Source organism: Lontra canadensis, unplaced genomic scaffold (assembly GCF_010015895.1).
Source record: "Lontra canadensis isolate GAN:19392208 unplaced genomic scaffold, GSC_riverotter_1.0 scaffold4, whole genome shotgun sequence".
Taxonomy (NCBI): domain Eukaryota; kingdom Metazoa; phylum Chordata; class Mammalia; order Carnivora; family Mustelidae; genus Lontra; species Lontra canadensis.
The window spans coordinates 51155242-51182978 of NW_022630998.1; the positions used below are offsets into that span (position 1 = coordinate 51155242).

At 40.0% G+C, this 27737-nt stretch overlaps 1 protein-coding gene across 2 annotated transcripts in view; it reads left to right on the plus strand.

Moving 5' to 3' along the window:
• The window catches only part of MIER3 (MIER family member 3), a 164229-nt gene that overhangs the window by 103754 nt on the left and 32738 nt on the right, over positions 1–27737 (plus strand). Inside the window, exons 1-2 of one of the 2 annotated variants that reach the window (XM_032850298.1) lie at positions 8178–8213; positions 11335–11455. In XM_032850298.1, the coding sequence (XP_032706189.1) occupies positions 8185–8213; positions 11335–11455 (150 nt within the window). In that variant the 5' untranslated portion in view covers positions 8178–8184. Of the gene's footprint in view, positions 1–8177; positions 8214–11334; positions 11456–27737 lie in introns of those variants that run through there. The other variant, XM_032850306.1, reaches the window with a different exon arrangement.

The window sequence follows — 27737 nt, forward strand, 5'->3', positions numbered from 1 at the left end:
TCTTTCCTTTTTTTTTTTTTTTTTAAGATTTTATTTATTTATTTGTCAGAGAGAGGGAGAGCGAGAAAGCGAGCACAGGCAGGCAGAGGCAGAGGGAGAAGCAGGCTCCCTGCTGAGCAAGGAGCTCGATGTAGGACTCCATCCCAGGACACTGGGATCATGACCCGAGCCGAAGGCAGCTGCTTAACCAACTGAGCCACCCAGGTGTCCCTGTAGCAACACATCTTTGGTTTACTTTTTCAATCTTATTTATGAAAGGATACAAGAAAGTTATAGAGCATTCCATCTCTGAAAATTCCTAAATGACGATTTTCTTCTTTCTGAGTAAGTCTCCACAGTGTCCCGTAAGTTATATGTTTTAATATTTATGAAATCTCATTAGGAACAAAATCCTCATTTCCTACAAACTCTGGATATCACTGAATCTTGGGAAGATATATTTTAGTAAATGATAAAATAGAGAATTTGTCTGAGGTTATCAGACTACGCAGAGTCTCATAGGGAGGCAGTGGTTTGTGACCAATTAGGGTAACCAGCTGAAACAGTTTGCCTGGGACTTAGGGGATTCCCAAGAGGAGGGACCTTTGATCTTTTTTTTTTTTTAAATATTTTATTTATTTATTTGACAGACAGAAATCACAAGTAGGCAGAGAGGCAGACAGGGGGAGGGGTGGGGAAGGGGAAGCAGGCTCCCTGCTGAGCAGAGAGCCCGATGTGGACCTCCATCCCAGGACCCTGGGATCACAACCAGAGCCAAAGGCAGAGGCTTAACCCATTGAGCCACCCAAGCGCCCCTGGGACTTTCAGTCTTAAAAGAGGGTGCATTCTCAGGCAAACCCGGATGAGCTGGTCACTCTACCAACAATACCAGTTTGACTGGAGGAACCTCCTGGGAAGTGGGACTTCCAGTGTTAATACCAGGAAAGCTTTTGGACTATTGGCCACCCTACAAAAACCACAAAGTGAAATGGACAGATTTGGAAGGATCTACTCATGTTGATCAAGTTTAATTTACAAAATTAAAAGCTAACCTTTTAATTTACAAAGGAGTAGAAATTTTACTGTGAGTGGAATTTTATGCAAAGCATTGAGAATACCCTGTCCCATCATCAACATGGCTGAATTTTTAAATAGAACATTTCAAGTGTATGAATCAGTGCCAAGGGAGGGAAATTCTGGAATATGAATTTTGGAATGTTACTGCGTATCAGAAGCACCGTAGGAGATTTATAAGAATATAGATCCTAAAACCCTACTCCTAGAGGTGTTCTTTTGGTAAGGGTTGGGATAGTGTTTGGGAACTAGAGTTTTACAGGCTCACAGATAATATCAGCCATGTTTAGGAACAAGGGATTGGGGAAATACTTCATTCAGGTCAAGGTGGGACTTGATGAATTATTCCTGCCTTGCACCTCTCGAATAACCATGGTTTTCATATCCCATGTGATGCAGCGTGGGGCTGGATCTCATCCCCTGTGATGCAGTGAGCTCACGGACTCTCAGCTTCTGGTGTCACCTCTTCTTGGTCACCTCTGACTCTGAGGCTTAGAAACTGAAAACTTAAAGCAGGTCATTTGCACTCCCTGACCATCTGTTTCCTCATGTCGGAAGGCTACAACAACAGAAGCTATTTCATAGAGTTGTTATGGAATTAAATGATACGATATGCCTGAAATATTTAGAAATATGAGAGCCACGGGGTTCAATGACTCTGATCTAACATCTCTTCCTGAATAGTGATGCAGAAACTGCCAAACATTTCCTGTTTTCTAGCTCTCTCTTTTACTGAATTCTCTGAAGATCATTTCGTATGAACACACTCTTTCTTCAGATAGAGTGCTTCATCTTGTTAGGTTTTAGGTTAAAATGTTGGACTATATTACTGTTTGATGGTGTCACAATTTCAGGTGTGTTGGTTCAATCGTGTTTCTGAAGGGTGGACGAAAGTCAACCCCACCCGTTCTGGGTGTTATCAAATCGTCAGTCACCTGTATCTAGCCAATCAATTAGATCTCTGTCAGGGATCACACAAAACATTCCATTCTGGCATCGTGATCATGAGTTAGCAGTTGAAATAAATAAGTCCTGGAATAAAGGGCATAGGTGGGAATGCCCGCCTGCCTATCTATCTATCTATCTATCTATCATTTATTTATTTGACAGAGAGAGATCACAAGTAGGCAGAGAGGCAGGCAGAGAGAGAGGGAGGAAGCAGGCTCCCTGCTGAGCAGAGAGCCTGATGGGGGGCTCGATTCCCGACCCCGAGATCATGACCTGAGCTGAAGGCAGAGGCTTTAACCCACTGAGCCACCCAGGTGCCCTGGAATGCCCTCCTTTTTAACATCCATTTCATTCACTTCTGTTCATTGCTCAAATAGGTGGGAATTTGATATATTTCATGAATTTGGGTTGGTGTCCGTAGGTTAATTTTCATTTCTTCATTTTCTACTTCTTGGAAGGATGCCTCACTGTCATCTCCATATACCGAGTAGGGTTACCATTTAGAAGTTGTGCCCACCTTGGTGATGGTAGTGTGGCTGCAACTGGAGGGTTATCACATTATTTCCCTTTTTCTTCTAGTCACATAACTAGATTTTTCTCAGTCTTCCTCCCTGTTAGACATGGTAATATGACTGAGTTCTGGGCAATGGAATTATGTGTTATATCTGGGACTGGCTAGGAAAACCTCCTGTGCAACCCTACAAATTCTCTCTTCCCTCCCCTGTTGATTTAATGTAAAGGATCCGGTGAAGCCAACAGATTGAAAGAGACTCGGTTCCTGGATCACTGCTCAGAGAAGAATTGCTTAAAGGAGCTGTCTAGGGACAGCTGTATTGGACCATTACATTTATAAAAACTAACCTCTCTTTGCATTTAGTCTCTGAGTTGTGGGACTATCTGTTTCATCCTGCTAGGCCATCCTGACTTTTCATGTAGGAAGGAGGACTTGTGGGTGTCTAAAACAAACATCTGGCAAATAGCATTTTTGGCCTCTGACATTGTTATTCTTTTCTATAAAATGGGTTTTTAAAAATAAATTTAGGTAAGTCTTTGCATATTTGTTCTAGAAAACTTAGAAAGAAGGAAGAAAGTTAACATAACCCATAATTATACCATATATTCTTCCGGACTATTTTCTCTGTATATAACTTTTTTTTCTCAAAATAAGTTCATCTGTCCTTAGTATTTTACAACTATTTCCATAATTCAATGTTTAATGTAAACATTGTTACATTTCAATCATTTTTTATTACAGATTTTTTTTTTTAATTTGAGACAGACAGAGAGAGAGAGAGAGAGAGAGAGCTTGTAGGAGAGGGGCAGAGGGAGAGGGAGATGCAGACTCTCCGCTGAGCAGAGAGCTGGACAAGGGGCTGGATCTCAGGACCCTAAGATCATGACTTGAGCTGAAGGTAGACATGTAACTGACTGAGTCACCCAGGTGCTCCTCAATCATCATTTTTTAGGCAGTATCATGGTCTAGTTAGTGACTTAATTTTGAGCATTAAAATTCGCCTCAAGTTTTTCCTTATAAGACAAATCCTGTAATGAATATCTTTGTATATTAATCTTTGCTTTTATCTTTATTTTCTTAACATAAATTCATTGAAGTGGAATTGCTAATTTTAAATTTTCTTTCTTACAGCTAGTGCAAGGTTGCCTGATTTCATTGGCCTTGACCAAACCACAGCCATATTTTAATGTCATAGATTGTGTGACCAAGGGAGGGTTTGCCAGCTTTAACTATTATATCATGGGCTATAGAAGAAAATGTCTCATTACTTAGAATTACAATCTCTCGGGGCGCCTGGGTGGCTCAGTCAGTTAAAGCCTCTGCCTTCGGCTCAGGTCATGATCCCAGGGTCCTGGGATCGAGCCCGACACCGGGCTCTCTGGTCAGTGGGGAGCCTGTTTCCCTTTCTCTCTCTCTGCCTGCCTCTCTGCCTACATATGATCCCTGTCTGTCAAGTTAATAAATAAAAAAATCTTAAAAAAAAAAAGAATTACAATCTCTCACCACAAAATATTTTTAGAGAGAGTTTACTACCGTGGAAATTCCTTGGAAAATGAGATGTGAGCCTAGGACAAGCTTCTAGCCATTCTTCCACATATTCCTATGTCAAGGTCTGTGTGGAAGGATGCAGTTAAATACATATTAACCTAAGCCACATGGACCCATGTTAACCTAAGTGTTGCATTTAACATTCTGTGGAAATCATTTTGCTCAAGAAACTTTTTATTTTCAAGTTTGCTTAAGTACTTAAATGATTTTTTTAAAACTTCATTAAAATTTGATTATTTTAACTATTAACAACAGCATCAGATGAAAATATGAGGGATGAGTGATGATTTTATCTTAAGATAAATTCATAGAATTTGTATATATTGCAAGTCTTGCCTTCTGAAGGTTTTTAAAATCTTAAAAACTGGTGGATTTCAAAATCAGTTCTCTCAGGGAAAACAAGGCAGTAGAATGCATTTTTTAATTTCAGAAAGGATACGTGGTGGCTTCTCTGCTCTCAGTGATACTGTGCAATGGGGCAAGGCCACACACAGTTACAAAGACTATTATCTTGTATCTGCAGATGACTTTGTATGGCATTGTCAAATGATCCTCTTTGGAGGCTAAGTGACCTCGCTCTTAATGCCCTTTAACAGCTGGCTTCAAAGAACAGTGCAAGTGGTTGAAGGCACAGATAACACAGGTTGTGGGTACATTGTTGGCATATGTGAGAGATATTTTTGGAAATATACAGGTTAAGAATATGCTGCCCTAAACATTTTTAATCAGGATCATGCACATATTTTTAAAATATTTTGTATGGCAATGCTTGATTTTGGCTTAAACCATTTGGATTGGATGAATAAAATCCAAAGACAGATGATGGAACTTGTTTTTGGAGTCCAGTTTCATTAAGTGCTCCTACTATCAAAGGACTGGGCCATTTGTTTGACACAGTTCTACTCCCTTTACATCACAGTTTCCTTCTGGTTCCTCAATCACCTACGCACAGTACAAGAAGATGATTGTGCCTCATCATTACCTTCTCTAGGTGGTGTCTTAGTGGACCCGTGGAAAGTGTCGCTCTTGGTGGTGTTTTTGTTTAAAATAACATTCTGCTCTCTGAAAACCTAAAGCCAAGTAGACTTATGTACAGATCCTTGGACTGTGAAGTATTGAAAAGAATTTAACTTGCAAGCAGAAGCTGTGGTTTTTATTTTGGCCTTTGCACAATGAAAGAAAATGTGGTTGTTTCAGTGTTGAGTGATTTCTTGGCTCATCACAGTAGACATAAGTAACTTTTCCTCTGAAATCGATAGCCATGTTCTTAACACTTTGCTGTTCCTTCAGGAAAAGACATTTCAATGGTGCTGAGGATTTTCATAATAGAGATCATATGTCTTGAAATGGAATCTCATCTAAATCACTCCCAATTAATGAACATCTCTTTAAGACTCTTCTTTGAAGCACTGAATTGGCCTGTGACATTGGTTCCTTTTCTCTTGCTAAAGGAGATACTTCCCTGATAAACCATGCCCATCTGCCATACTTTGTAGGCTTAGAGTTTTAAGATAAGGCTTGGTTGGCAGAGGGCTTTTAAGACTGTGGAGGGGAAGAACCTAAAGATAGGACAGCTCCATGGCCCCTACAACCCACATTTGATGTGTGATCCTAGTATGCTTTTTTTCCCTGTCAATCAGACCATCTGACTAGTTCTCTCAAACTAGTGCTTTGCCTTTTGCAGAAAACAGTTATGTTTGTCTTTTATACTAACTACTTGGAATAGTCTTGTAATTTTTGTAGCCATGCTAAGTATTTAAATCTGTGATATTGGGTGCTTGCTTCGGCAGCACATATACTAAATGTGTGATATTGGGCAAGTCAGTTCACCACTGTGGACCTTATTTCTGTCATTAAATAAGATGTCTGGCTGAACTCTAAGGTCTCTCTAAACTCCAGATTCTGTGGTTATAAAAATAACTAAATTGATTTATCTATCCATTTATTCAGGAACTACATATTGAGCCGAGACTGAGGGGTAGGCATTCTATTGGACACAAACAACTTCAGATCTGGTTCCTTGCCCTCTATCTAGTAGCTGTTGTCTCAGGCAGGGAGTAACAGAGTCAGGGCTAGGACTCCTGGGGTGTGTGCAGTTTGACAAAGCTCCCCAGATGATGCTGGTACTCACCCCCTCTATCAGTTTAGAACTCCATATTCACTCTAAAAAGCCACAATGGGTCATTAGGACACATTATTCCCCTATGGATTTGCTAGGTAAAATCCAGCTGGAGGTCACCCCACTCTGTATAGCCTCAATTTCACCATCCATCATGTAGCACATGTGTAGAATATCAGTGTAGCCAATGGTAGGTAGCTGGTCTTTCAGAAGCACAGGATTTCTTTTGCATGAAAGCATTGTTTATATGCTGTGTGAGTGATTCTGTTTCTCTCGTATTGTCAGGGAGTTAATATTAGGGACTGTCAGAGGAAGGACTGGGTGAGCGGTGAGTCCTTTGACTTGGGCCCCTCTGTTCCACACCCTATGGTTGGATGGGGGAAGGGGAGAGTTGAACATGACAGCTGCCAACTATGAGTGCACCTGCCACACACGTCTGTCACCATCCTAGGGGGTAAGGGTTTCCGAGGAACTTTGGGGCTTGTCAATCTCCTGTAATTTGTCACCAATTCCCCTGTCAGGGCCTGAGTAGCCCCTTCGTGTACTGATTACACCCATTAACTCTTGGATCTTTTCCCTCTGCATACACACACACACACACACACACCTGTGTAATGATGGTTGCTTATTGCCATTTTCCTATCATCATCATTAATTCATTCATCAGTTCATTGATTCTTTGATTCATTCACTGATTTATTCATTTTCCCATTCATTTATTTGTTTCTCTTTAGACGAGCATTGAAAAGATTTATGCATAGGGTGACTCAATCCTACCACAAAATGCTTTGGAGCACACCTGAATTCTCTTTATACTACTTCCTTTTTAGTGTTCTTCTATCTCAAACCTCACTTAGAGCTGGTCCTTTTCTCTTCCTCCTTCTGTTTGTCTCACCCTCTCTCTATTTAGACATCTCTGATGGGCTTTGTTCAAGGAGATTGCTCACACATTTAGGAGGTCAGAGCTGGGTGTGTAGAAAGAGCTTCATGCATTGGTGCAGGTGCAAGGTGGCACAAGGGAATGGAAGAAATTGAATAATAATCAACTGCAAAAAATACTGTAAATATTTAAAAATCTCAACTGAGAGAATTTCCCAAGTTTTCCTTTCTCTCTTTAATAATAGCTCTGTGGTATGACCTGAGAGTCTGTTGCAGGGCAGCCTGTGGGAATGGAAGGTTCTGGTACACAGAGACTCCAGTGTGCTTGCTACTGTGCTCACAGTGGGGCAACAGAAACCATCAGAGATCCCACAGCCTCCTGACAGTTGGTAATCCCCTGTCTCCTTTTGTCCAGTCTGAAGCCTGGTTTCTTCATTTCCCTCTCCCCACTGTGTAGTCTTTCTACTCCAGGTGAGCTATGACTGACCTACCTAGGGATCCTTCAGCAGCACCTACTTGGTTTCTGAATTCTCCATCTACTTTCAAAGGCTCCATTTCTTGGATGTGGGCTTCTGGATTTGGGCCCATTGTCAATAACCTGGTTGACGTCCCATCTCTTAGAACAGGAGCCTTCCTTGACCATGCCAGTCCAGCTCCCAGGGATCAGAATCAAAGATAGCCCCCAGGCTGACAGACTGCTGGCTTGCGGTCCTGAACTTTTAAGGGCGATCCTCTTTGAATGCTCCATTCCTGTGCTTCACACACCTGCTGGGCTCCTGTTCCCTCTCCACTGCCTGCTCAGGCTGTCTGCAGTTGTGCTTGCCTGCCCTCACGTAAACCGGAATTCACTGCAGTTGCAGCTGCTTCGTTTCCTCTCCCTCCCTTGTGTTTGACCCAGGGAGACCAACCGAGATGCATGCAAGGCCTGCTGCCTCTCCCCTTCCACCCATCCGTGAGTATTACCAAGCCTGGTTGAATCCCACGGAGTGACACGGGTGACAGTCATGCATGAACTCAAGTTTATGGCATTTGCTGTTGTGTAGATTGGTGCCATAAAAAGAAGAGCCAAAACTTGATGAACAGAGAAATTTTTAGGACCATGTACAAAACTTCTCTCTGTGACATGTCTCCAAGCAAAGAAAAGACAACTTGGTGTGTACTTTGATGATTTCCCAGTTTTATATTCTGGAATGTGAGCATAAAAATGTCTTTAGGATATGTGCTGTGCAGCTCCCTTTCATGCCAACCCTCTTCATAGTGTGATTATTTTGTATGACTTTATCAAAATCATTTTCATGTGTCTTCAAAGAACCTGCTCAGTAGCAGGGTGTCCTAGTGGAAACAGTACTGACCTGTACTCTGGTCCAGCCTCTCTGAAACATACCAGCTATTTGAGTTTTGTTCCATTTTGTTTTTATTGAAGTGTAATTGAAAGACAATATCCTATTAGTTTCAGATATACAGCATGGTGATTCTATGTTTGTACACATTATGAAATGATCCCCACAAGTCTAGTTACTGTCACGATACAAGTTATGACAGTATTATTGACCATATTCCCTATGCTGTACATAACATCCCCATGACTTAATTATTTCACAGCTGGAAGTTTGTACCTCTTCATCCCCTTTACCTATTTCACCCACTCAACCCCTCCTCCCTCTGGTCACCAACAGTTTTTTTCCTGTATCTATGAGTCTGTTTCTGTTTTGTTTTGTTTCTTCATTTGTTTTGTTTTTAGATTCCACATATGAGTGAAATCATATGGTATTTGTCTTTCTCTGACTGACTTATTTCCCATAGCATAAAACCCTCTAGGTCTACCCATGTTGTTGCAAATGGCAGGATTTCATGTTTTTTAATGGCTAGATATATATATGGTGTTTATGGTATATATATATATACCACATCTTCTTTATCTATTCATCTGTTGGTGGACACTTAAGTTGCATAAGTGGTCTGGATTAATTTTCTGGAAGTCTTGGAGCCCGACTATGAGGGTGTGCCCACACTCATCTCAAAAGGCTTTCACCCATGTAGCCTGTTTGCATGAATGTCACAACACATTTACTGAATATTTACTCTAGACCATGAGGTGTGTTAGGTGCTAGAGATACAATAGTGAAGGAACACCTGTATGGTTCCTGTTCTTGTGAAGGGTTTTTCACCTGGGCATTTTTAACATTTTGTTTTGAGACTGTCCTGAACACTGTAGCATGTTTATCAGCATATCTGGCTTTTCCCCAGTAAATTCTAGTACCACCTCTCCAGCCGAGACATCCAAAAAGGCCTCCAGCCATTGCCAAATGTTTTTTTAGGGGAAAGGGGAGGAGGGGGTGCAGATTATCTGGGGTTAAGAACCACTGGTTTAGTATTATTAATGATTAACAATTACTGAGCTTTTACTAGGTACTGTGTTCAGTGTACAGCACAACTAGCCAAAAGTAGACAGCAGTGGAAACTTGTCAGCAGACCCTACTCAAACATCTATCACAACAATATTTGTTAAATGTGAGAACGTATGCATAGAAAACAGTAAAACTCCATATGCAAGCGTATACATACAAACCAAAAGGTATTCATCATGCCCATCAGAAAGGTTGCTTGGGTAGCTTATGGGGGTAAAAAGGAGTAAACATAAAGGAACATAGAAAAAAAGGCCTTATATGGAATCAGTGAAGATAAGTGTCTCAAAATGGGTATGGGTAACTCAGATTCCAGACTCTGAAGACCTAAGTAAACAGATTAATATAGTGTCCACCACCTGCCTCCTAAAAAATCCCTGAACACAGAAGCAGCCTCTTCGGAGTTCTTGAATAGCAAGTGTAGAAGCAGTCTTCTGTTTTAAAAAACAGTAGATGCCCAGCCCACCCCTGGTCCTTTAAATTCAGCTCAACCTATCATTACCCTTGTGTTGTGGCAAATACAGACCACCAGCAACAACAATTCCCAGCACCAGCCTAGGAGACCTGACTTAGGCTCCCTGGCCTGCCTACTCTCTCTTTCAACCCTCCCTCTGGCTAGCTCCTGGGCTTTCCATTCCTGCCCTGGTCCCATGGTTCTTTTTTTTCCCCCCTTAAATAACTTTATTGAAATGTAATTTACCTGCCATACAATTCACCCATTCAAAATGTACAATTCAATGGCTTTTAGTATATTCACACTATTGGGCAGCCATCACCGTGGTCAATTTTAGAATATTTTTATCACCCCAAAAAGAAACACAGCAAGTCCCAGGGCCACCTCTTCCCTGCTCTAGGCAACCACTATTCAACTTTCTGAATGGATAGATTTGCCCATTCTGGAGATTTCATACAAATGGAATTATACAATATGTGCTCTTCTGTGACTGGCTTCTTTCACATAGCATAGTGTTTTCAAGATTCATCCACATTGTAGCATGTTTCAGTGTTTCTTTTTATTGCAGAATTATATCCTGTCATAGGAATATACCACATTTGATTTGTTTTTTCCTTCAGTTGATGAACACTTGGGTTATTTCCAGTTTTGGGCACTTATATGTAATGCTGCTATGACATTTGTGTATAAGTTATTGTGTGGACATACGTGTTCATTTCTCTTGGGTGTCCATCTAGGAGTGGAATTGCTGGATCATATGGTAACTCTCTAGTCAGCCTGCCAGCAACTGCCAGACTGATTTTCAAAGCAGCTACAACATTTTCCATTCTCACCAGCAGTGTATGAGGACCCCAGTTTTCCACATCTCTGTCAACACTATCATCCCTGTCTTTTCTTAAAAGTTATTTACTTATTTATTGATGAGACAGAGAGAGAGAGAGACAGAGATAGTGTCAGAGATAGTGGGAGAGAGCCCAAGCAGGCAGGAGAGGGAGAAGCAGGCTCACCACTGAGCAGGGAGCCTGACAAGCAGGGAGCCTGACTTGGGGCTCGATCCCAGGACCCTGGGATCATGACCTTAGCAGAAGGCAGACACTTAACCAACTGAGCCACCGAGATGCTCTCATCTCTGTCTTTTTGATTAGGGTCTCCTTATTCTCACTTTTGGTTCCTGGCTCCTGTTTAGCTCACTGACCTGAGGTGTCCTGCATTTCCTTGATCTCAGGGATTTTTTTGGTTTCTTGTAAAAGGTGTTCTCCAATACACTGGCAGAATTAGCCCTTGACTTCCCCCACTAAGGAAAAAGGCTTGCAGATATTGGGGTTCTCAAATGCTACCCCCCAAATAAAAAAATATAGAAAGAGGAAGGTTGAATGTGACTGACAATAATGCTTTTCTTTCTTTCATACTCCAGTTGTTGGACTGACCAGCTAAGGGGCCGAGGAGGGTCTGACCTGGGGACATCAGTCATTTTGGAATTCCAACCTGAGTGTGCCAAGGATGATGGTATGGCCAGTGCAATAATCAGTTTAGAGGTAATCTCTCGTTTCCTTTGTTCTTTTTATTTTCTGCAAAGGGAAAGATAAGGGAGAGGAGTCTCTGCACTACATATGGTAATAATAGAAAACTGTTTTATTGACAGTAACTTACATTTGATAATGTTAATCATTTCTCTTATCAGTGACTTCTCTTTTATGACTGGTTTATTTGGAAACAACTGTTGGCATTTGTACCATTTCTATGTGTTCCAGGCTGAAGAGTCCTAGTTCAGGGTGAGACAGATTTCAGCATTATCACAGTTAAAGGAGAAGATGCTGTCAGCACAAAGACGAAATCCATTAGAAAAGTCATGGATTGTGTTTCTGTTTAACCCCCTTTACTTAGGCCGGATAGCTTAAGTAGTGTTTTCTGACTTGGAAAATTGACTTGGGTTTGGATTTCTCGAGTGTACTTGAATTTTACCCTAGGAAACCAGGCTCAGTGAATGCACTTAATTTCATCAACAATTCTATACCCAGCAGAAGCCTTTACTTAACAACCATTTAGATTCACGAATAGATTAAATCCATTAACTGGGCCAGTGTTTTCTCCGTCACTGTGGTTATTAACCAAATTGCTAGGTTAGTTGTAACACAGATAACCATGTTTAAAGATAACCCAGACCTACTCTTGGCATTTTTATTTTAATGGTCATGATTAGGTAATCAATTCTCAACCTATATAGTTTTATAGAACTCAAGTATAAGCTTCTATTTTATTTGTTTAAGGGAGAGAGAGAATGTACTATGGGGAAGGGCAGAGGCAGAGGGAGAGAGAGAATCTCAAGCAGGCTCCACACTGAGTGCAGAGCCCATTGTGGGGCTGGATCTCACGACTCAGAGATCATGACCTAAGCTGACATCAAGAGTCAGATTGTTTTTTTTTTTTTTAAGATTTTATTTATTTATTTGACAGAGATCACAAGTAGGCAGAGAGGCAGGCAGAGAGAGGCGGGGAAGCAGGCTCCCTGCTTGAGCAGAGACCCCAATGTGGGGCTTGATCCCAGGACCCTGGGATCATGACCCAAGCTGAAGGCAGAGGCTTTAACCCACTGAGCCACCCAGGCGCCCCACAAGAGTCAGATTCTTAACAGCCTGAATCACTCAGGCGCCTCTCAAGGATAAACTTTTAAACATCAACTCTCTTGAGATATAATGTATTTACATCTAAGTTCACCCATTTTAACAGTACTGATCAATGAGTTACAAATTTTGGTAACCACTACTATGCTCAAGATATAGAGCATCTCCATCAGCCTTTCCTCCTGTCCTTTGCTGTAGATTCCTACCCACTCTCTGGCACCAGGGAAACACTAACATACTTTCTGTCACTAGATTAGTTCTGCCATTTTGTGAATTTTACATAAATAGAACCAGAGTGTTTTTGAGATTCATTCATGCTGCTGCGTGTATCAGTTGCTCATGGCTTTTTGCTGCTTGATATTTCTCAGTGTATGGATGCACCGAAATGATAAATTAAAGTTTATCCTAGAAATGAAAGGTTGAAAAGACATTGGAAATCACCATATTACTGGAATAAAGTTGAAAAAGAATATGATTGTCTCAATATATGCAGAAAAAGTACTTGACAAAATTCGATACCCGTTCACAACAAATACTCCCCTCAGACTCATTATGGAAGGAAAATATCCTAACTTGATAAAGGACATAAACAGGAAACCAGATACTTAACAGCTGTATCAGTTACCTATTGTTGTGTAAAAAATTACCTCCAAACTTAGCAGCTTAAGCAATAAACACTTATCATCTTACTATTTCTGAGGGCTAGGGAGTGGAGAGGTTAGTAGAATGGTTCTGACTGAGATTCTTTCATGAGGTTTGGTTCAAGATATCAGCTCATCATTTGAAGTCAATTAAAGCTTTGGTTAGGGCCAAAAGATTTTGCTTCCAATATAGCTCATATACAAAGCTATTGGGACAAAGCTTCACGTCCTTACTCTTTATTTGATGGAAGCCTTAGTCCTCACCATATGGAACTCTTCTTGTGTTTTCCCATGGTTTGGCAAATGGCTTCCCCCAGAGTAAATGATCCAAGAAAAATAGAAAGCAAGAAGGAAGCCACAATGCCATTATTTATGATCTGATCTTCTGAAAGTCACAGTCCTTTCCACCAGCATCTCCATTAGAAGCAAGTCACTAACTACTGCTTGCATTCAGGGAGAGGGGAAAAGACTGCACTCTCTGAGGAGAGGAGTGTAAGAGAAATTGTGACTATATTTCAAAACAACCACAAAGGTAAAAGATGAAATGCTTTGCTCCAGGGATATCAGGAACAAGGAAGAATAAATAATCTCAACATTTTTATTCAACACTGTCCTGGAGGTCCTAGTCATTGCAATACTGCAAGTAAAAGAACAAGGCATATGGATCAGAAAGGCAGAAGTAAAACTGTCTTTATTTGCAGGTGACATATTTGTGAACATAGAAAATTCAAAGGAATCTACACAAAAGCTACTAAAATATAAATAAATTTTGCAAAGCTCTATGATAACAAGGTCAATATACAAAATTTAAATTTTTATATACTAGCAATAATCAATAGTAAAATGAATATTTGAGGTGTCATTTAAAATAGTATCAAAAATACATAAAATATTTAAGCATAAGTTTAGTAAAAGGTATGTAAGACATGTACATTGAAATCTGTAAGACATTGCTAGGAGAAAGTAAATAAGACCTAAGTAAATAGAGTGATATGTCATGTTCATTGGATGGGAAGACTCACTGTTGCTCAGATGTCATTTCTTTCCAAATTGATCTATAGATTCAAAACAATCTCAAGCAAAATATTAGCAGGCATTTTGTAGAAATGGATGAACTGATTCTGAAATTCTTAGGGAAATAAGGAATATTGAATAGGCAAAATAATTTTGAAAAAGGACAAAAATGAGGAGTTTAAATTGTCTGATTTCGTGCTTGCTTCGGCAGCACATATACTAAATTGTCTGATTTCAAGATTTATTATAAATATTATAAGTCATCAAGAATTATCTTATGACACACATATAGAATAATGAAACAAAGCATGGAACATAGTAATAGGCATTATATGCATAATTTTTCATATATATATGAATAAAAAATAGATTTTGTGACATATATGTATATGAACCATCAAAAATCTATCTATATCTCTGTCTATATTCAGGTGATTTTTTTTACAAATGTGCCAAATCATTTCATTGGGGGAAAGCTTTTCAACAAATAGTGTTGGGACAACTGGTATCTCTATTAAAAAAAAGGAACCTTGACCCTTAGATCACACCATATATAAAAATTAACTCAAAATGGGTCATAGATCTAAATGTTAAAGCTGACACTATAACATATTTTGAAAAAAAAAAAAAAGATCCAGAGAAAATCTTGGAAAACTTGGAGAAGACAAAAAATTACAAGGCTACAATAAATACCAATCATAAGAGAAAAAAGTGGATACATTGGACTTCATCAAAATTAAAATCTTCCAGGATTTTAAATGCAACCAGGAGAAAAGCAGGGTAGAGAAGGCAGTGTGTATGTACACTGGATCCTCCGTTGGTGAAGAACAGTGACCAGGTAGTCAGTAAATGACAGTGACCAGGAATGAAGACAGTATAATGAATATTAGGATTCTCAGAGTTTGGAGCATCCTGGCTTTCTATCAGAGCATCAAGGACATGGACCTCACTTCCTGATCCTAGGTTTGTGCAGTCTGAAGGGTGGTGTCCTGGGTGGGCAGGGCAGGGAGAATCAAGCAGGGGAGCAGATCTCAGTGAAGGCAAGGGGACCAGGAAAATGCCCAGGGAACTGGTTCAGGATGTAAGGGGTGTGAGGTTACAGAGTAAGACTTCCGGGGGCTTGCTGCAAGATTTTGGGAGGACTAAAGAGGGGATGTGTGGCATGAGCTCTGGGTGTTACAGGCAACTAATGGGTAATAAAAAATAATTAATTAATTAATTATTTAAAAAGGATTTTGGGAGGAAAGTGAGACATGTTAGGAAGGAGAGATCCTGAGGATAGAGGACAAGAGAGATGTTTTGGAACATGGCTTTAGGCAAATTTAGTCCTCTCAGTTTCCTACAGCTGTGGTCTTCAAATTTTTTGCTTGAATAGTCTTCCAAAAGAATTTTGAAAACACCCTTTACTTTTGTTGTTGTTGTTGTTTTTATTAAAATATAACCTTTTTAAAGATTTTATTTATTTATTTGACAGAGAGAGACACAGTGAGAGAGGGAACAAAAGCAGGGGGAGAGGGAGAAGCAAGCTTCCTGCTGAGGAGGGAGCCCAATTCAGGGCTCGATCCCAGCACCCTGGGATCACGACCTGAGCTGAAGGCAGACGCTTAACACCTGAGCCACCCAGGTGCCCCTAAAATGTAACTTTTCTAAGATGCACAAATTTTTTAAGTGTACTGGCTCAGTGAACTTTTCCATATTTATACACACTCTCATTATCACCACAAAGATGGAGATGTAGAACATTTCCAGTACCTAGCAGGCTCCCTCCTGCTCCCTTCTTAGAGATAACCTGCCCTCTCCCTCCTGTAGGTAGCCACTATTCTGACTTACATCACCATTCTCTCACATTTTTAAGTTAATTTGAAAATTTGTCTATTATAAATCTAAAGAATTGCAAAGGATGTCATTTTTGGCATTTTTTATAGTAGCGTACCTTGGCCCGCAGACTTAACCAGTTTCACTTATGGAAATGTCTGCTGTACAATCTAAATGGCAAAGCCAGTCTTCATTGTCAAACCAATTAGCCAGATTGAATTTGCAGTCAGAAGTTGGACTTCATTCATCAATTCATATAAACGTATTCCTATGTCTCCCTGTGATGGATTTATCTTACTTTTGGATTCTATTTCTATACAGATGGGGGCATAAAACTCAGAGACGTGCCAGACAGTTGTTACCTGCATGAAACAAAACACTGATGCTTTCATATTCTTATGAAGCTCTTTTTGCCCCCAGGGACTGCCTCACTGCTTCTCCACACAGGAGAGAGCCACACATTTTCCAACTATCCTTTTCTTAGGTACCTCCTAAGTTTTTAGACCTGGTGGTGATGCATATTTGGGATTTGGGGAGAAGGATCACCAAGAACAGGAGGCTGGAAAGGAGACCTGGCTGGCTGTTGCAGACCAAAGTTAGGAAAGAGTACAGATGGAAATTAACCAGTAACCAGTCCACTAGTCCCCTGCCAACAGTCCTTGCCCACTCACCGCAGGGAAGACCATACGCACTGTTTGGGCGCAGTTTCACCCTAGAACCACTCTTGGTCATTTCACTCTGTTATGGCAGGCTGTCCTGTGCATTGTACGATATTTACCAAATCCTAGTAGCATACCCCTCCCATGCTCTGTGACAACCAAAAAGGTCTTCAGATGTTGGCACACATACCCCTGGGGAACAAAATACCTGTGGTTGAGAACCACTGCCTTAAGGTTCTCCCATCTGAGGACTGCTGTCCTGGAAGATGGTAGCTTCACACAACTCATCTGTAACCTGGACACCAGAGTCGTAGTGGGGACCCAGTTTTCCTTCTCTTTTTAGTTTGCAGAAGGGGAACTTCAATCTCGTTTCCACTAGGCTAGATGGCAGCAGAAGGAGGGAGCCCAGGAGTATGGGCCAAGTGGTCCTTCTTATAGGGATGAGGGGAGGGAGTGGGCAGTGGTTTTCGCCCTTGCTTCTAGCCATCAGCGCTGAGGAGAGAGTGGGGCACCTTCTGTAAATGCAGTTTGATGACAGCATCAGAGATGCTCCTCAGGGACCCCAAGAAATAATTGAACAAGACTTCGGAGAGCTAGGGATCTTTTAACAACAGAAAAGGGCAAATGTTAGAAAAAGTCTTTTTGACTTTTACAACCTATCAATCAACATAGTGCTTCCTTCACTGAGAGTATCTTCCTATGAAAAAATGTCAACTGAATTTAGTGCTTGATGACTGTAGTGTATAGTGACATCGTTTATTTACATTCTGGCTCCAGTTCTTTAACTTGTTGTGGCAGCAGTCCACACTTTGCATAGCTAGGTTATGAACCAAGGGTCTTTAGAGGGTCATGAAATCAATTCAAGACTTGCAAACTTTGTTTAAAAAAAATCTAATGAAATGGAAAAATATCAGTGTATATGCTATTTAGAATAAGTAAAATTTTATGAATCTTTTGTTTCGGTTGTATACTTGTATATATAAATGTACACATGTGTACTGAGTCACAATGTCAAATAATATATTTCTAAGTGTGGGGATTGGTCAGTAAAGTTGAAAAAAGTAGTGGTCTAGGAAAATATGAAGGTGCAACTATGCTGATTCAAGGCTGGATTGTGGTCTAATATGATCTTCAGAGCTTTTTCAGCAACCCATCAGCAGTAGATACTGCCTGTGCTTGATCCATATTCCTCAGTCTGTCCTGAAGTCACTTTCAGACAGCACCTTACATACCTGGTTCCTGCGTTTCTCTGCCTAAGAATGTTATCTTGTTGAGACAATGGGCTGGGCCCTTGCGAAGGTCAGGGACGTAATGCCAGGAATTAGCTTCAAATGGGGATGGGAGTTGGTGGATATAATTCCAGCTTCCTCATCCCTCAGTGGGACAATTCTAAAGTATTATACACTCTTTCTAAGAGGGTTACAACACAGACTGAAAAGAGGAAACAGGTTCAGATAAATTAAAAGACTTACCCAAGGTCACATGCCAGTGACTTTTAGACTCAGGTCTGTTTTATTCTGATGTCCACTATGCTATATCTGTGTTGTACTTTTTCTCCCAAGGTACACTTCCCTGATCCATAAAGTTATTGGCCTCTGACAATTTCTCCAAGTTAACCTACTTTGTTTTCTGGGCCAGTCCTGAGCCTGTGCCATTAATTCCCTTGAACTCCTCCATATGGCAGGGGCAGCAATTCCTATAAGCTCCATTTCCCAGGCTCTTAGGTCAGCTGGCTTCTTCTTGGCTTCAGGTAATGGGAGGCACTAGCAGAAAATCACAGAGAAGAAGAGAGATACCAGGATACTCGTCCCTCTTTCTCTGTCTCAGGTTGCATCTCCAGCAGAGCTCGAGTTAGGCAAGCACACCATAGTTCCAGCTTCCCCCACTTACTGGCCCCTGGTCTGTGGTGACATTGATTATTCTTTGTCTTTCTAGCTTAGGAATGGTAGCACTTTCTGCTTTTGCAAATCTCCAGGTAACTTGACAGCCCTCTGTTTGGAATCTCAGCTCTTTCAGGACCTCCATAACCAATTCATGGTTTAATTTCCTCTATTTTATTTTTATTTATTTATTTGGATTTCCTCTCTTCAAACCGTAGAATGGTTTCTGTTTTACTATTTGGAACTGATGTACATACTAATCTTATATTTCATTAAGAGTGATGGTAAGACTTCTGAACTCAACGTATGTAATGCAGGACCATGTTATTGATTAGCTGATACTGCATTCAGGATCAGGCCCAAGATTCCTTGTCAATGTTTGTCTCTAATTACCATGTTTTTTTTCTTTTTTGGGGGGGGTCTCATTTTCCATTTGTCAAGTGTGCCAGTGTTCTAGCCCAGGTTCCCTAGAAAACAGAGCCTAAGGCAAGGATTAAGTGATGATGTATTTGGGAGTAATTGGGCAATGCAAAGCCATGGCAACAAGAGTGAGGAAAAAGGGAAGTCAGATAGGGAAGGACAGGAAGCAATGCAAGGTGGTGCATAATTATGTTGGTCATTGTTTCATGACAAAGTAACGGGAGGCCCAGCAGTTTGGCTGAGCAGGTGCATCTACTCAGCTATGCTGGACATCTCAGGACAGGATTCTAGAACTAGTACCCCAGAGTCATGCATCGAAAGGAAGGAAGAGAGGAAATCTAACTGCCTGACACTCTTCAGTCTCCTGTATCTGCATTCATCAAAATTTGCTTCATATAGCATCAAAGCTTTCATGTTTTTGCCTTACACCATCCAGCCCCTCCAGTAGTTTACTCAAGAAGCTAGATTTCATGCTCTGCAGCTGGTGTATTGTCTGAGTACAGAAGGGGCAGGAGAAGCCAGATACCAGCATGCAGTTCCCTACACAGAGTTGGTCATCCATGGCAGAAGCTGTGAGTCTGAGAGGCAGATTGGGTGGAAAGAATCAGAGCGGGGCACATGTTATGGCTTGAATTGTGTCAACCCCCCAAACTCATATGTCGAATTTCTAATTCTGCAGTTTCTCTCATGTGACTGTATTTGGAGATCAGGACTTTTAAAAAAGATGTGATTAAGTTAAAATGAGGCCATTAGGGTAGGCCCTAATCCCATCTGATTGATGTTCTTATAAAAGGACTTTTAGATATACAAAGAGACATCAAGGATACGTGCACACAGAGGGAAGGCCATGTGAGGACAGGACAAGAAAGTAGCCATCTAGAAGCTAAGGGAAAAGGCTTTAGGAGAAACTAGACCTGCCAACATCTTGGTCTTGAACTTCCACTCTTCAGAACTGTGAGAAAATAAATTTCTGCTTTTGAAGTCACCCAGTCTTTGTTACGGCAGCCCTAGAAGACTAATACAGCACATAATGCTTCTGATACAAACAGTTCCAGAAAGTCCTTCTTTCTACATCTAAAAGTTCTGCCAAAGAATGAGCTTGTTCTTGGGGCACCCGGGTGACTTAGTTAATTAAGGGTCCGAGTCTTGATTTTAGCTCAGGTCGTGATCTCAGGGTCATGATATCGAGCCCCATAAGAGGCTGTGTGCTCAACGAGGAGTTGCTTGACAATCTCTCTCTCCCTCTGCCCCCGTTCCCTCCGGGCTTCTGCACTCTCTTTCTTTAAAATCAAGCAATCAATCAATCTTAAAAAAATTAAAGAATAGACTTGTCCTTGCACAACTCTGACATGGTCATTTTGGCTTGAAATCCACTCAGTGGTGGGGAGGATTCATTTGTGTGTAAAGAAAAGGGTTAGGGTATAAGTATTTCAAAAGCTGAAATACAAGTTGGTGAGTGAGGAGAGCTGTTTTGCATTGTAGTTTTATAGTGAGTCCCCTTACAGATTCCAGCACAGTGAGCTCAGTATGGCCCAGATGGAAGGCCAGGTAGAGCCGAGGTGGCTTGTGTGAACGAGGAAAAACTTGCAGTTATGGGTGAGTGGAGTTTGCAGAGGGAACACAGAGGGTGGAAGCCAAAGAAACATGTTCCAGTGAGTCATCAAGTAAGGGGACCTTGAGGAATGTGACTCTGTGCTGCGACATCAAGGGGAGTTAGGTGTCTGAGGTGGGGGAGGGAGATAGACCACAACAAGTCAGAACAGGTGAGCAATAGGGCTGCCTGAACCACAGTGAAGTTAGAGGGCCCGAATCCCGGGCGGGACTTCCTGGTAACGTGCATTATGGGCATGACATGGGTGGGTCCAATCCAATCAAAGGCCAGGCACAGATGTGATTTGTAAATGGATTAACAAGTGAATGACTGCTGCCCCTAAAACACCCTTACAAATGATGCATTAGGACACGTTGCCTATTATCATCATATTGTATACCTTAGGTCATTTGGAAGTGGCTATAGAGGAACTAGATCCTGATTCATTCATTCAGTACATATTTACCGTGTCTGTGTGCACTATGTGCCAAGCAGTGTGCTAGGCCAAGTGTATGCAAAGAGGGACTCAGCTGGACACGGTCTGTGCTCTCTTGGCTTACTATCTCTTAAACACCATATAACTCAGATTATTTTACCTAACTGAATGATCATTACAATAAGTTGATATGATACACATTTTTTCTTTTATCCAGTTTCAAGGGTTAATCCCAAAGGGGTCCCTTAGATTAGCATGTTTTTTGCTCCAAAAAGAGTTTGCTTAGTCTCATTCATAATTACCAAGATTTCAACCAAATGCTTTTTTTTTTTTTTTTTTAAGTAGTTCTTGGTTTCCTCAATAACATCTTGTTATGAGGAAAAGAGCTCAGGCAGATTTGTGCCCAAATTTAACTCTATCATTTGCAAACTGGGTAAGTTTTAATTTCTGTTAGTTTCCATATCTATGATATAGAGAAAATACCCACCTCCAAGGTGGTTGAGAGGATTATATGAAATAATATGTACTTAAGGTACTCAATAAATGCTTATAATGTGGAATCATACTGCATTTACATTCAGATGTGGAAACTAAATGAAGAAAAAGGAAGATAAAAAGCTATTTAAATGGCATACTTTTTTATATTTCTGAAACACTTCATATTTATTTATTTAAAGATTTTCTTTATTCTGAATTAATCTCTACACCCAACATGGAGCTCAGACTCACAACCCAAAATCAAGAGTTGTGTGCTTGGGGCGCCTGAGTGGCTCAGTGGGTTAAAGCCTCTGCCTTCGGCTCAGGTCATGATCCCAGATTTCTGGGATCAAGCCCCACATCAGGCTCTCTGCTTAGCAGGGAACCTGCTTCCTCCTCTCTCTTCCTGTCTGCCTCTCTGACTACTTGTGATCTCTGTCAAACTAAAAAAAAAAAAAAAAAAAAAGAGTTGTGTGCTCCACTGACTGAGCCAGCCAGGCATCCAGTTAATAATGACTTTACATTTTTTTAAAATTTATTTACTTTTTTTTTTTCTTAAGAGAGAGTGAGCACAGGGAGAGGGGCAGAGGAAGAGGGAGAGAATCTTAAGCAGACTCCCTGCTGAGCTTGGAGCCTGACAACTTGGGGATTGTTCTTATAGCCCTGTGATCATGATCTGAGCTGAAACCAAGAGTTGGATGCTTAACTGACCAAACCACCCAGGTGCCCCTATAATAATTAAAAAAAAAAATTGAACTGAGAAAAGAAGGGTTAGAAAACTACTACGTTGAGGGGCACCTGGGTGGCTCAGTGGATTGGGCCTCTGCCTTCAGCTTGGGTCGTGATCTCAGGGTCCTGGGATTGAGCCCCGTATTGGGCTCTCTGCCTGCTTCCCCCCTCTCTCTGCTTGCCTGCTTGTGATCTCTCGCTCACTATCAAATGAATAAAATTTAAAAAAAGAAAATCTAAGAAGAAAAAAAAGAAAAATAAAACTACCGCATTGAAAGTAGGCATAAAGCCTTTCAAAAAGTCCAATGGAGTCAATTTTCTTTCAGTACTAGATATCTCCTTAGATGAACAGCAAGTGAAGGAGTTGGCTTGTATTTTTGAGCCATGCTGAAGCCCTGCCCCCAAGATTGTACCTTTAAAAACCAGAATTGCACTCAGTACAGCAAGATGCTCACATTGTGAGAAGCCAAGCAAGAGTATAGAAGATGCAAGTCGTCTATCTCAAGCTAACCCCAGAATATAGTCATTGAGGGGATGGAGAGCAAAGTCACAAAGTCATTGTGCATTTTTCCTTAAGATAATTTATAAGTCTAGTTCTGCTAATACCCTGGGAGATGATAAAGATCCTCCATCTAGAGAAGACCCTGTTTATCCATGCCCTGTGTATTCCATTGCAGCTAGAGTTACTAAGATAGAAGAGGAAATCTTCACAGTGTACTTTTAGAAATACACATTAAAATGAAGGATATATAATAAGCTAATAGAACTTACTGAACGTGTGTTTAATCTTCCTGTCTCATATATTTTTTAGGTTAAGCATGGTATGAAGAATGGAGTATTTTGGTCCTTGTTGGGATTTTTTGGTATCAGACAGTATGTTGTGGAGTGTAGATAAGTGAGAGGCAGAATAATTTTCATTTAATGACTTTCTTTCTTTTCTCTCCTGACCATTGTCAAAAAATGCATTGCTCTTGAAGGAGGGTTCTGGAAAGAACAAAATAAAGAAGCCAGCATTGATAGGCAATAGTAATCACTATTTAAACAAGTATTTTCTACTAGTTTCAATGCATATTGTAGGCCATATCTCCAAGAGGAAACTGAATTTTTTTCAGATTTCTACATTTCTATGAACTAGATAAAACTCACAGATAAAAATCCTTATGTTACTTCATCTTATGATATTTTCCCACTTCCTATTATAAAATAAAAAAAAAGCTAACTTCTAGACTGGTTATTTTTAGCAGCACATATCTTTATCATCAAATATTACGTTTGAATACAAATGAAATTAGTGGAATATTTCTGATTTTTTACTCATAATTCTTTTATTTCCAAAGCAAATACCAAAGTTCAATACATATATGTACACATCTGCCAAAGGATTACTATGCCTTTTGCCACATCCTTTGCAATATAAATAAATTATCAATTTTAGCTACACATTACATTGAATGAAAACAAATGAAGTAATGGGGAACTGCATATTGATTACTCTTGTTTTTATAACTTATGATACAATGAATAAATTCGATTAGATGTTACATCATTTTAATCTTGAATTGCCTGCTTTTAGTAACCTGTTTTATAGTAACATGTTTTGTGATTTATTTCCCAGTGGTTTTTAATATGCCTCAAAATAAGATTTAACACACTCATTAGAACTGGAAAATGAAGTCAGACTTTTTCTGAAAGCAAATCTGACCTGGCAGTTTGGTTTGACAAAAGGGACAGTCTTTGCTAGTTGGGTTGTCTGGCAAATATTTTCCACAAACTGAATGGGCTGAATATACAGGCTCATGGTTTTGACAAAAATACATCTAAAACGCGTGACAAGATAAAAAGGATTTTATTTAAAACTACTGTACTGGGACGCCTCAGTCGGTTAAGCGGCTCAGTTGGTTAAGCGGCTGCCTTCGGCTCAGGTCATGATCCCAGCATCCTGGGATGGAGTCCCACATCGGGCTCCTTGCTCGGCAGGGAGCCTGCTTCTCCCTCTGCCTCTGCTGCCACTCTGCCTGCCTGTGCTCGCTCTCTCTCCCTCTCTGACCAAAAAAAAAAAAAAAAAAAAAAAAAAAATCTTAAAAATACTGTACTGACAAGAAAGTATGAAAATTAAGAATATTTGCATTTTCCCTCCCTTTTCTGAGTATGTTGGCTTAAACACGTGCCTCTAAGAGAAAAAAAAAAAAAAAGTAACCAGTACAATCAGTTGATAAGTCTTGGCAAAGTCTGTTTTGGTATTCATCAAGATTGAAGTGAATTATAGTGAAGGACCATAAGGACTGGGTAACAAATCTTTTTGCAATCAGGTAGCTTTTAAGCCTTTGCTTTCAACAAAATTGAAGACAATCAAAATAACAGTGTAAGATTAGCAATAATGTTTGATGGACATCACATATGATATATTACTAATGGTTCAAAGAGTTCAGTGATGGTTTAACAACAAAACCCTTATTGTATGAATATAGTTTCTCAGAGTTTACTTTCTATACACATAAAGAATAAGAATGGAACCAATGTTAAACTCGTTCTCATTCTAGTATTCTGTAAAATTTGTCCACAGTACATGATCTAATTTTTTTAAGATCCCATTCACCTTAATAAGAGATTGATTTCAGTGCAATTTTGATTTCTGATCAATAAGCTTTAATCAAAATTTGTGATACATGTATATTGTTTTGATCAATTGTGAATTAATAATAGTACTAAGAATAATTGGACTGATAACTTAATCTAGAGGGAAATTATTAACTTTGAGTGTCAATTTATAGAGATATTTTTGTTGCAGAAAAAGATAGTGGGCCATCACCAAAAGACTTTTAGGCTTAAGCATATTACACTGGGATAAAATTCTTCGGATGAAATAGTTTGGGAATATGAGATCAGAGAGAAAAAGGAACTAAAAATTTTCCAACTGTTAAAGAAGAAATATATTCTCTATTTTTTTAGCTTATTTATTTATTTATTTGACAGACAGATCACAAGTAGGCAGAGAGGCAGTCAGAGAGAGAGAGAGGAGGAAGCAGGCTCCCCGCCAAGCAGAGAGCCCGATACGGGGCTTGATCCCAGGACGAGATCCCAGGATGCAATCCCAGGACGCTGGGATCATGACCTGAGCCGAAGGCAGAGGCTTTAAACCACTGAGCCAACCAGGTGCCCCTATATTCTCTATTATAGAAGAGCATGATGGACATATCAAATTGCTATGGTATTTAGATTCCATTGCATACATTTTGCTTTATTTTTTAAAAGATTTATTTATTTATGGGGGGGGTGGTGGCAGAGGGAGAAGGAGAGAAAATCCCAAGCGGACTCCACTCCAGGCTTGATTCCATGACCCTGAGATCATGAACTGAGCTGAAACCAGGAGTCAGATGCTCAATCGACTACACCTCCCAGGTGCCATCCACCACTGCATACATTTTAAAGTGTTAAGTAAAGGCTTTATTTTTAAATGACCACCATTACAATACATTGGGAAGTATATCCTTTGCAACTCTTTAAGCTTATAATGGAAAAATTAGGCGGCAAGTTGGATATGTGCAAAGGGTTATAAATATTTACAATGCTTTTGAGAATATCCCTTAAATTTAAAGTCACTGAGTTGAAGATCTAATTCGGATCACCTTACAAAGGTGTGTTAGCCTGATGCATCGATCATATTTTAAGGACAGCCTTGACTCATGTGTCAGATAGATTCTCATGTCTGTGGACCAGGTTCTCTTCTTCTTTGTAATGAACTAAGGATTCACTCTCTTTTCATCTCTGTGAGTACTCTTTTTTCTTTCTTTTTTTTTTTTTTTTTCTGAAGAGAATCTCCCTTTCATTAACAATTTTGGCTTAGTCAAAACATATTATAGGTGCCCCCCGACTGGCTCAGTCATTAGGCACCTGCCTTCAGCTCAGGTCATGATCCTGGGATCCTGGGATTGAGCCCCGAATTGGGCTCCCTACTCAGTGGGGAGCCTGCTTCTGCCTCTCTTACTCCTCCTCTCTCACTGTGTCTCTCTCTGTCAAATAAATAAATAAAATCTTCATAAAAAAAGTATTATAATGAATTAGGCTGCTCAGAGACTAATCATTCTAACAGAAAAAAAATTGACTATCTCACAGAAGTGGATATATTTAGAAAAAATGCAAGTAGTTTGATCCATTAGAGCTGAATTGTTAGCATTACAGTCTTAATCTGAAATCATTTTGAGAGGTAATATTAATTGGATACTCTAGGTTAGGGTCTGCAAACTGGAAGCTCACAGCATGATTTACTTAATGTGACTTACTTGGCCTAGACTGTGTTTAAAAATTTAATTAATTGACAAGTTTTTAAAGAGACTTCATAAAGATGCAACTTTCTAGTTGTTTTTGGAAAATTGAAATGTCTGGAAGCAGTGGGCCCACATCCTTACAATGCAAGAGCTGGTCTGAGATTAAGTTTATGGCTGCCCCATTTAGGCAGGATTATTATCTATTGGTTTGCTATTGCCCCCATTTTTGCCTTCATATTAGCCTATTTCACCCATTCATTATGCCTGCCTAACTACCAAAGACATTAACATTCGATAGTCTATTATTTTCCCTTGGGTTAGATGGAATCTGTAGAAAGCTAAATATTTGCATTGCATTACCATGGCCCTAATAAAACTGCTTTCGGTAGGTCCTATGGCCATATAGTACTCTCATCTTTCATGGATGGTCACTAAAAGAAACAGTGTTGTAAAACGTGCTAATGCTTTTGAGGATCTGGTAGAGGGTATGTCCCTCTACGTTACTATGTAGCTCAGGCAAGATATTTCTTTTAAAGTGTGCTGAAAAGCTTTGTTGCCCTTGAAGAATTTGTATATTTCTTTTCAAATAAGATGAGAATCAAACAACTAATTGAATTTATTTATTTATTTATTTATTTATTTTTTCTTCAGAAAGCTGCAAGCCATATTTATGATTTAACTCTCGTAATGTATTACATCTCGTTACCTGAATAGTCTTGTTGTAATGTTTTCTTTGGTGTTAACCTCCTGGTCCTCATTTTTCATATTTACATTTTCTTATTTTATTTTACCTATTTTTTAAAAGATTTTATTTTATTTATTAGACAGAGAGAGACACAGTGAGAGAGGGAACACAATCAGGAACAGTGGGAGAGGGAAAAGCAGGCTTCCTACCGAGCAGGGAGCCTGATACAGGGCTCGATCCTAGGACTCTGGGATCATGACCTGAGCCGAAGGCAGACGCTTAATAACTGAGTCACCTAGGTGCCCTATTTTACCTATTTTTTGTAAAATGTCTCAAAGTACACATTTATAAACTTTTCTTGATTATTTCATTTCTTTTTAATTTTTTTTTTTTTATGAGAGTTCGTGTGCACACATTGGGGGAGGAACAGAGGGAGAGGAGAATCTCAAGCAGATTCTTTGCTGAGCAAGCAAGGAGCCCCACAACAGGTGAGGTTAGGGGGAAGGAGAGGTGCGATCTCATAACCCTGAGATCATCATCTGAGTTGAAACCAAGGCTGGATGCTCAACCCACTGAGCCACCCG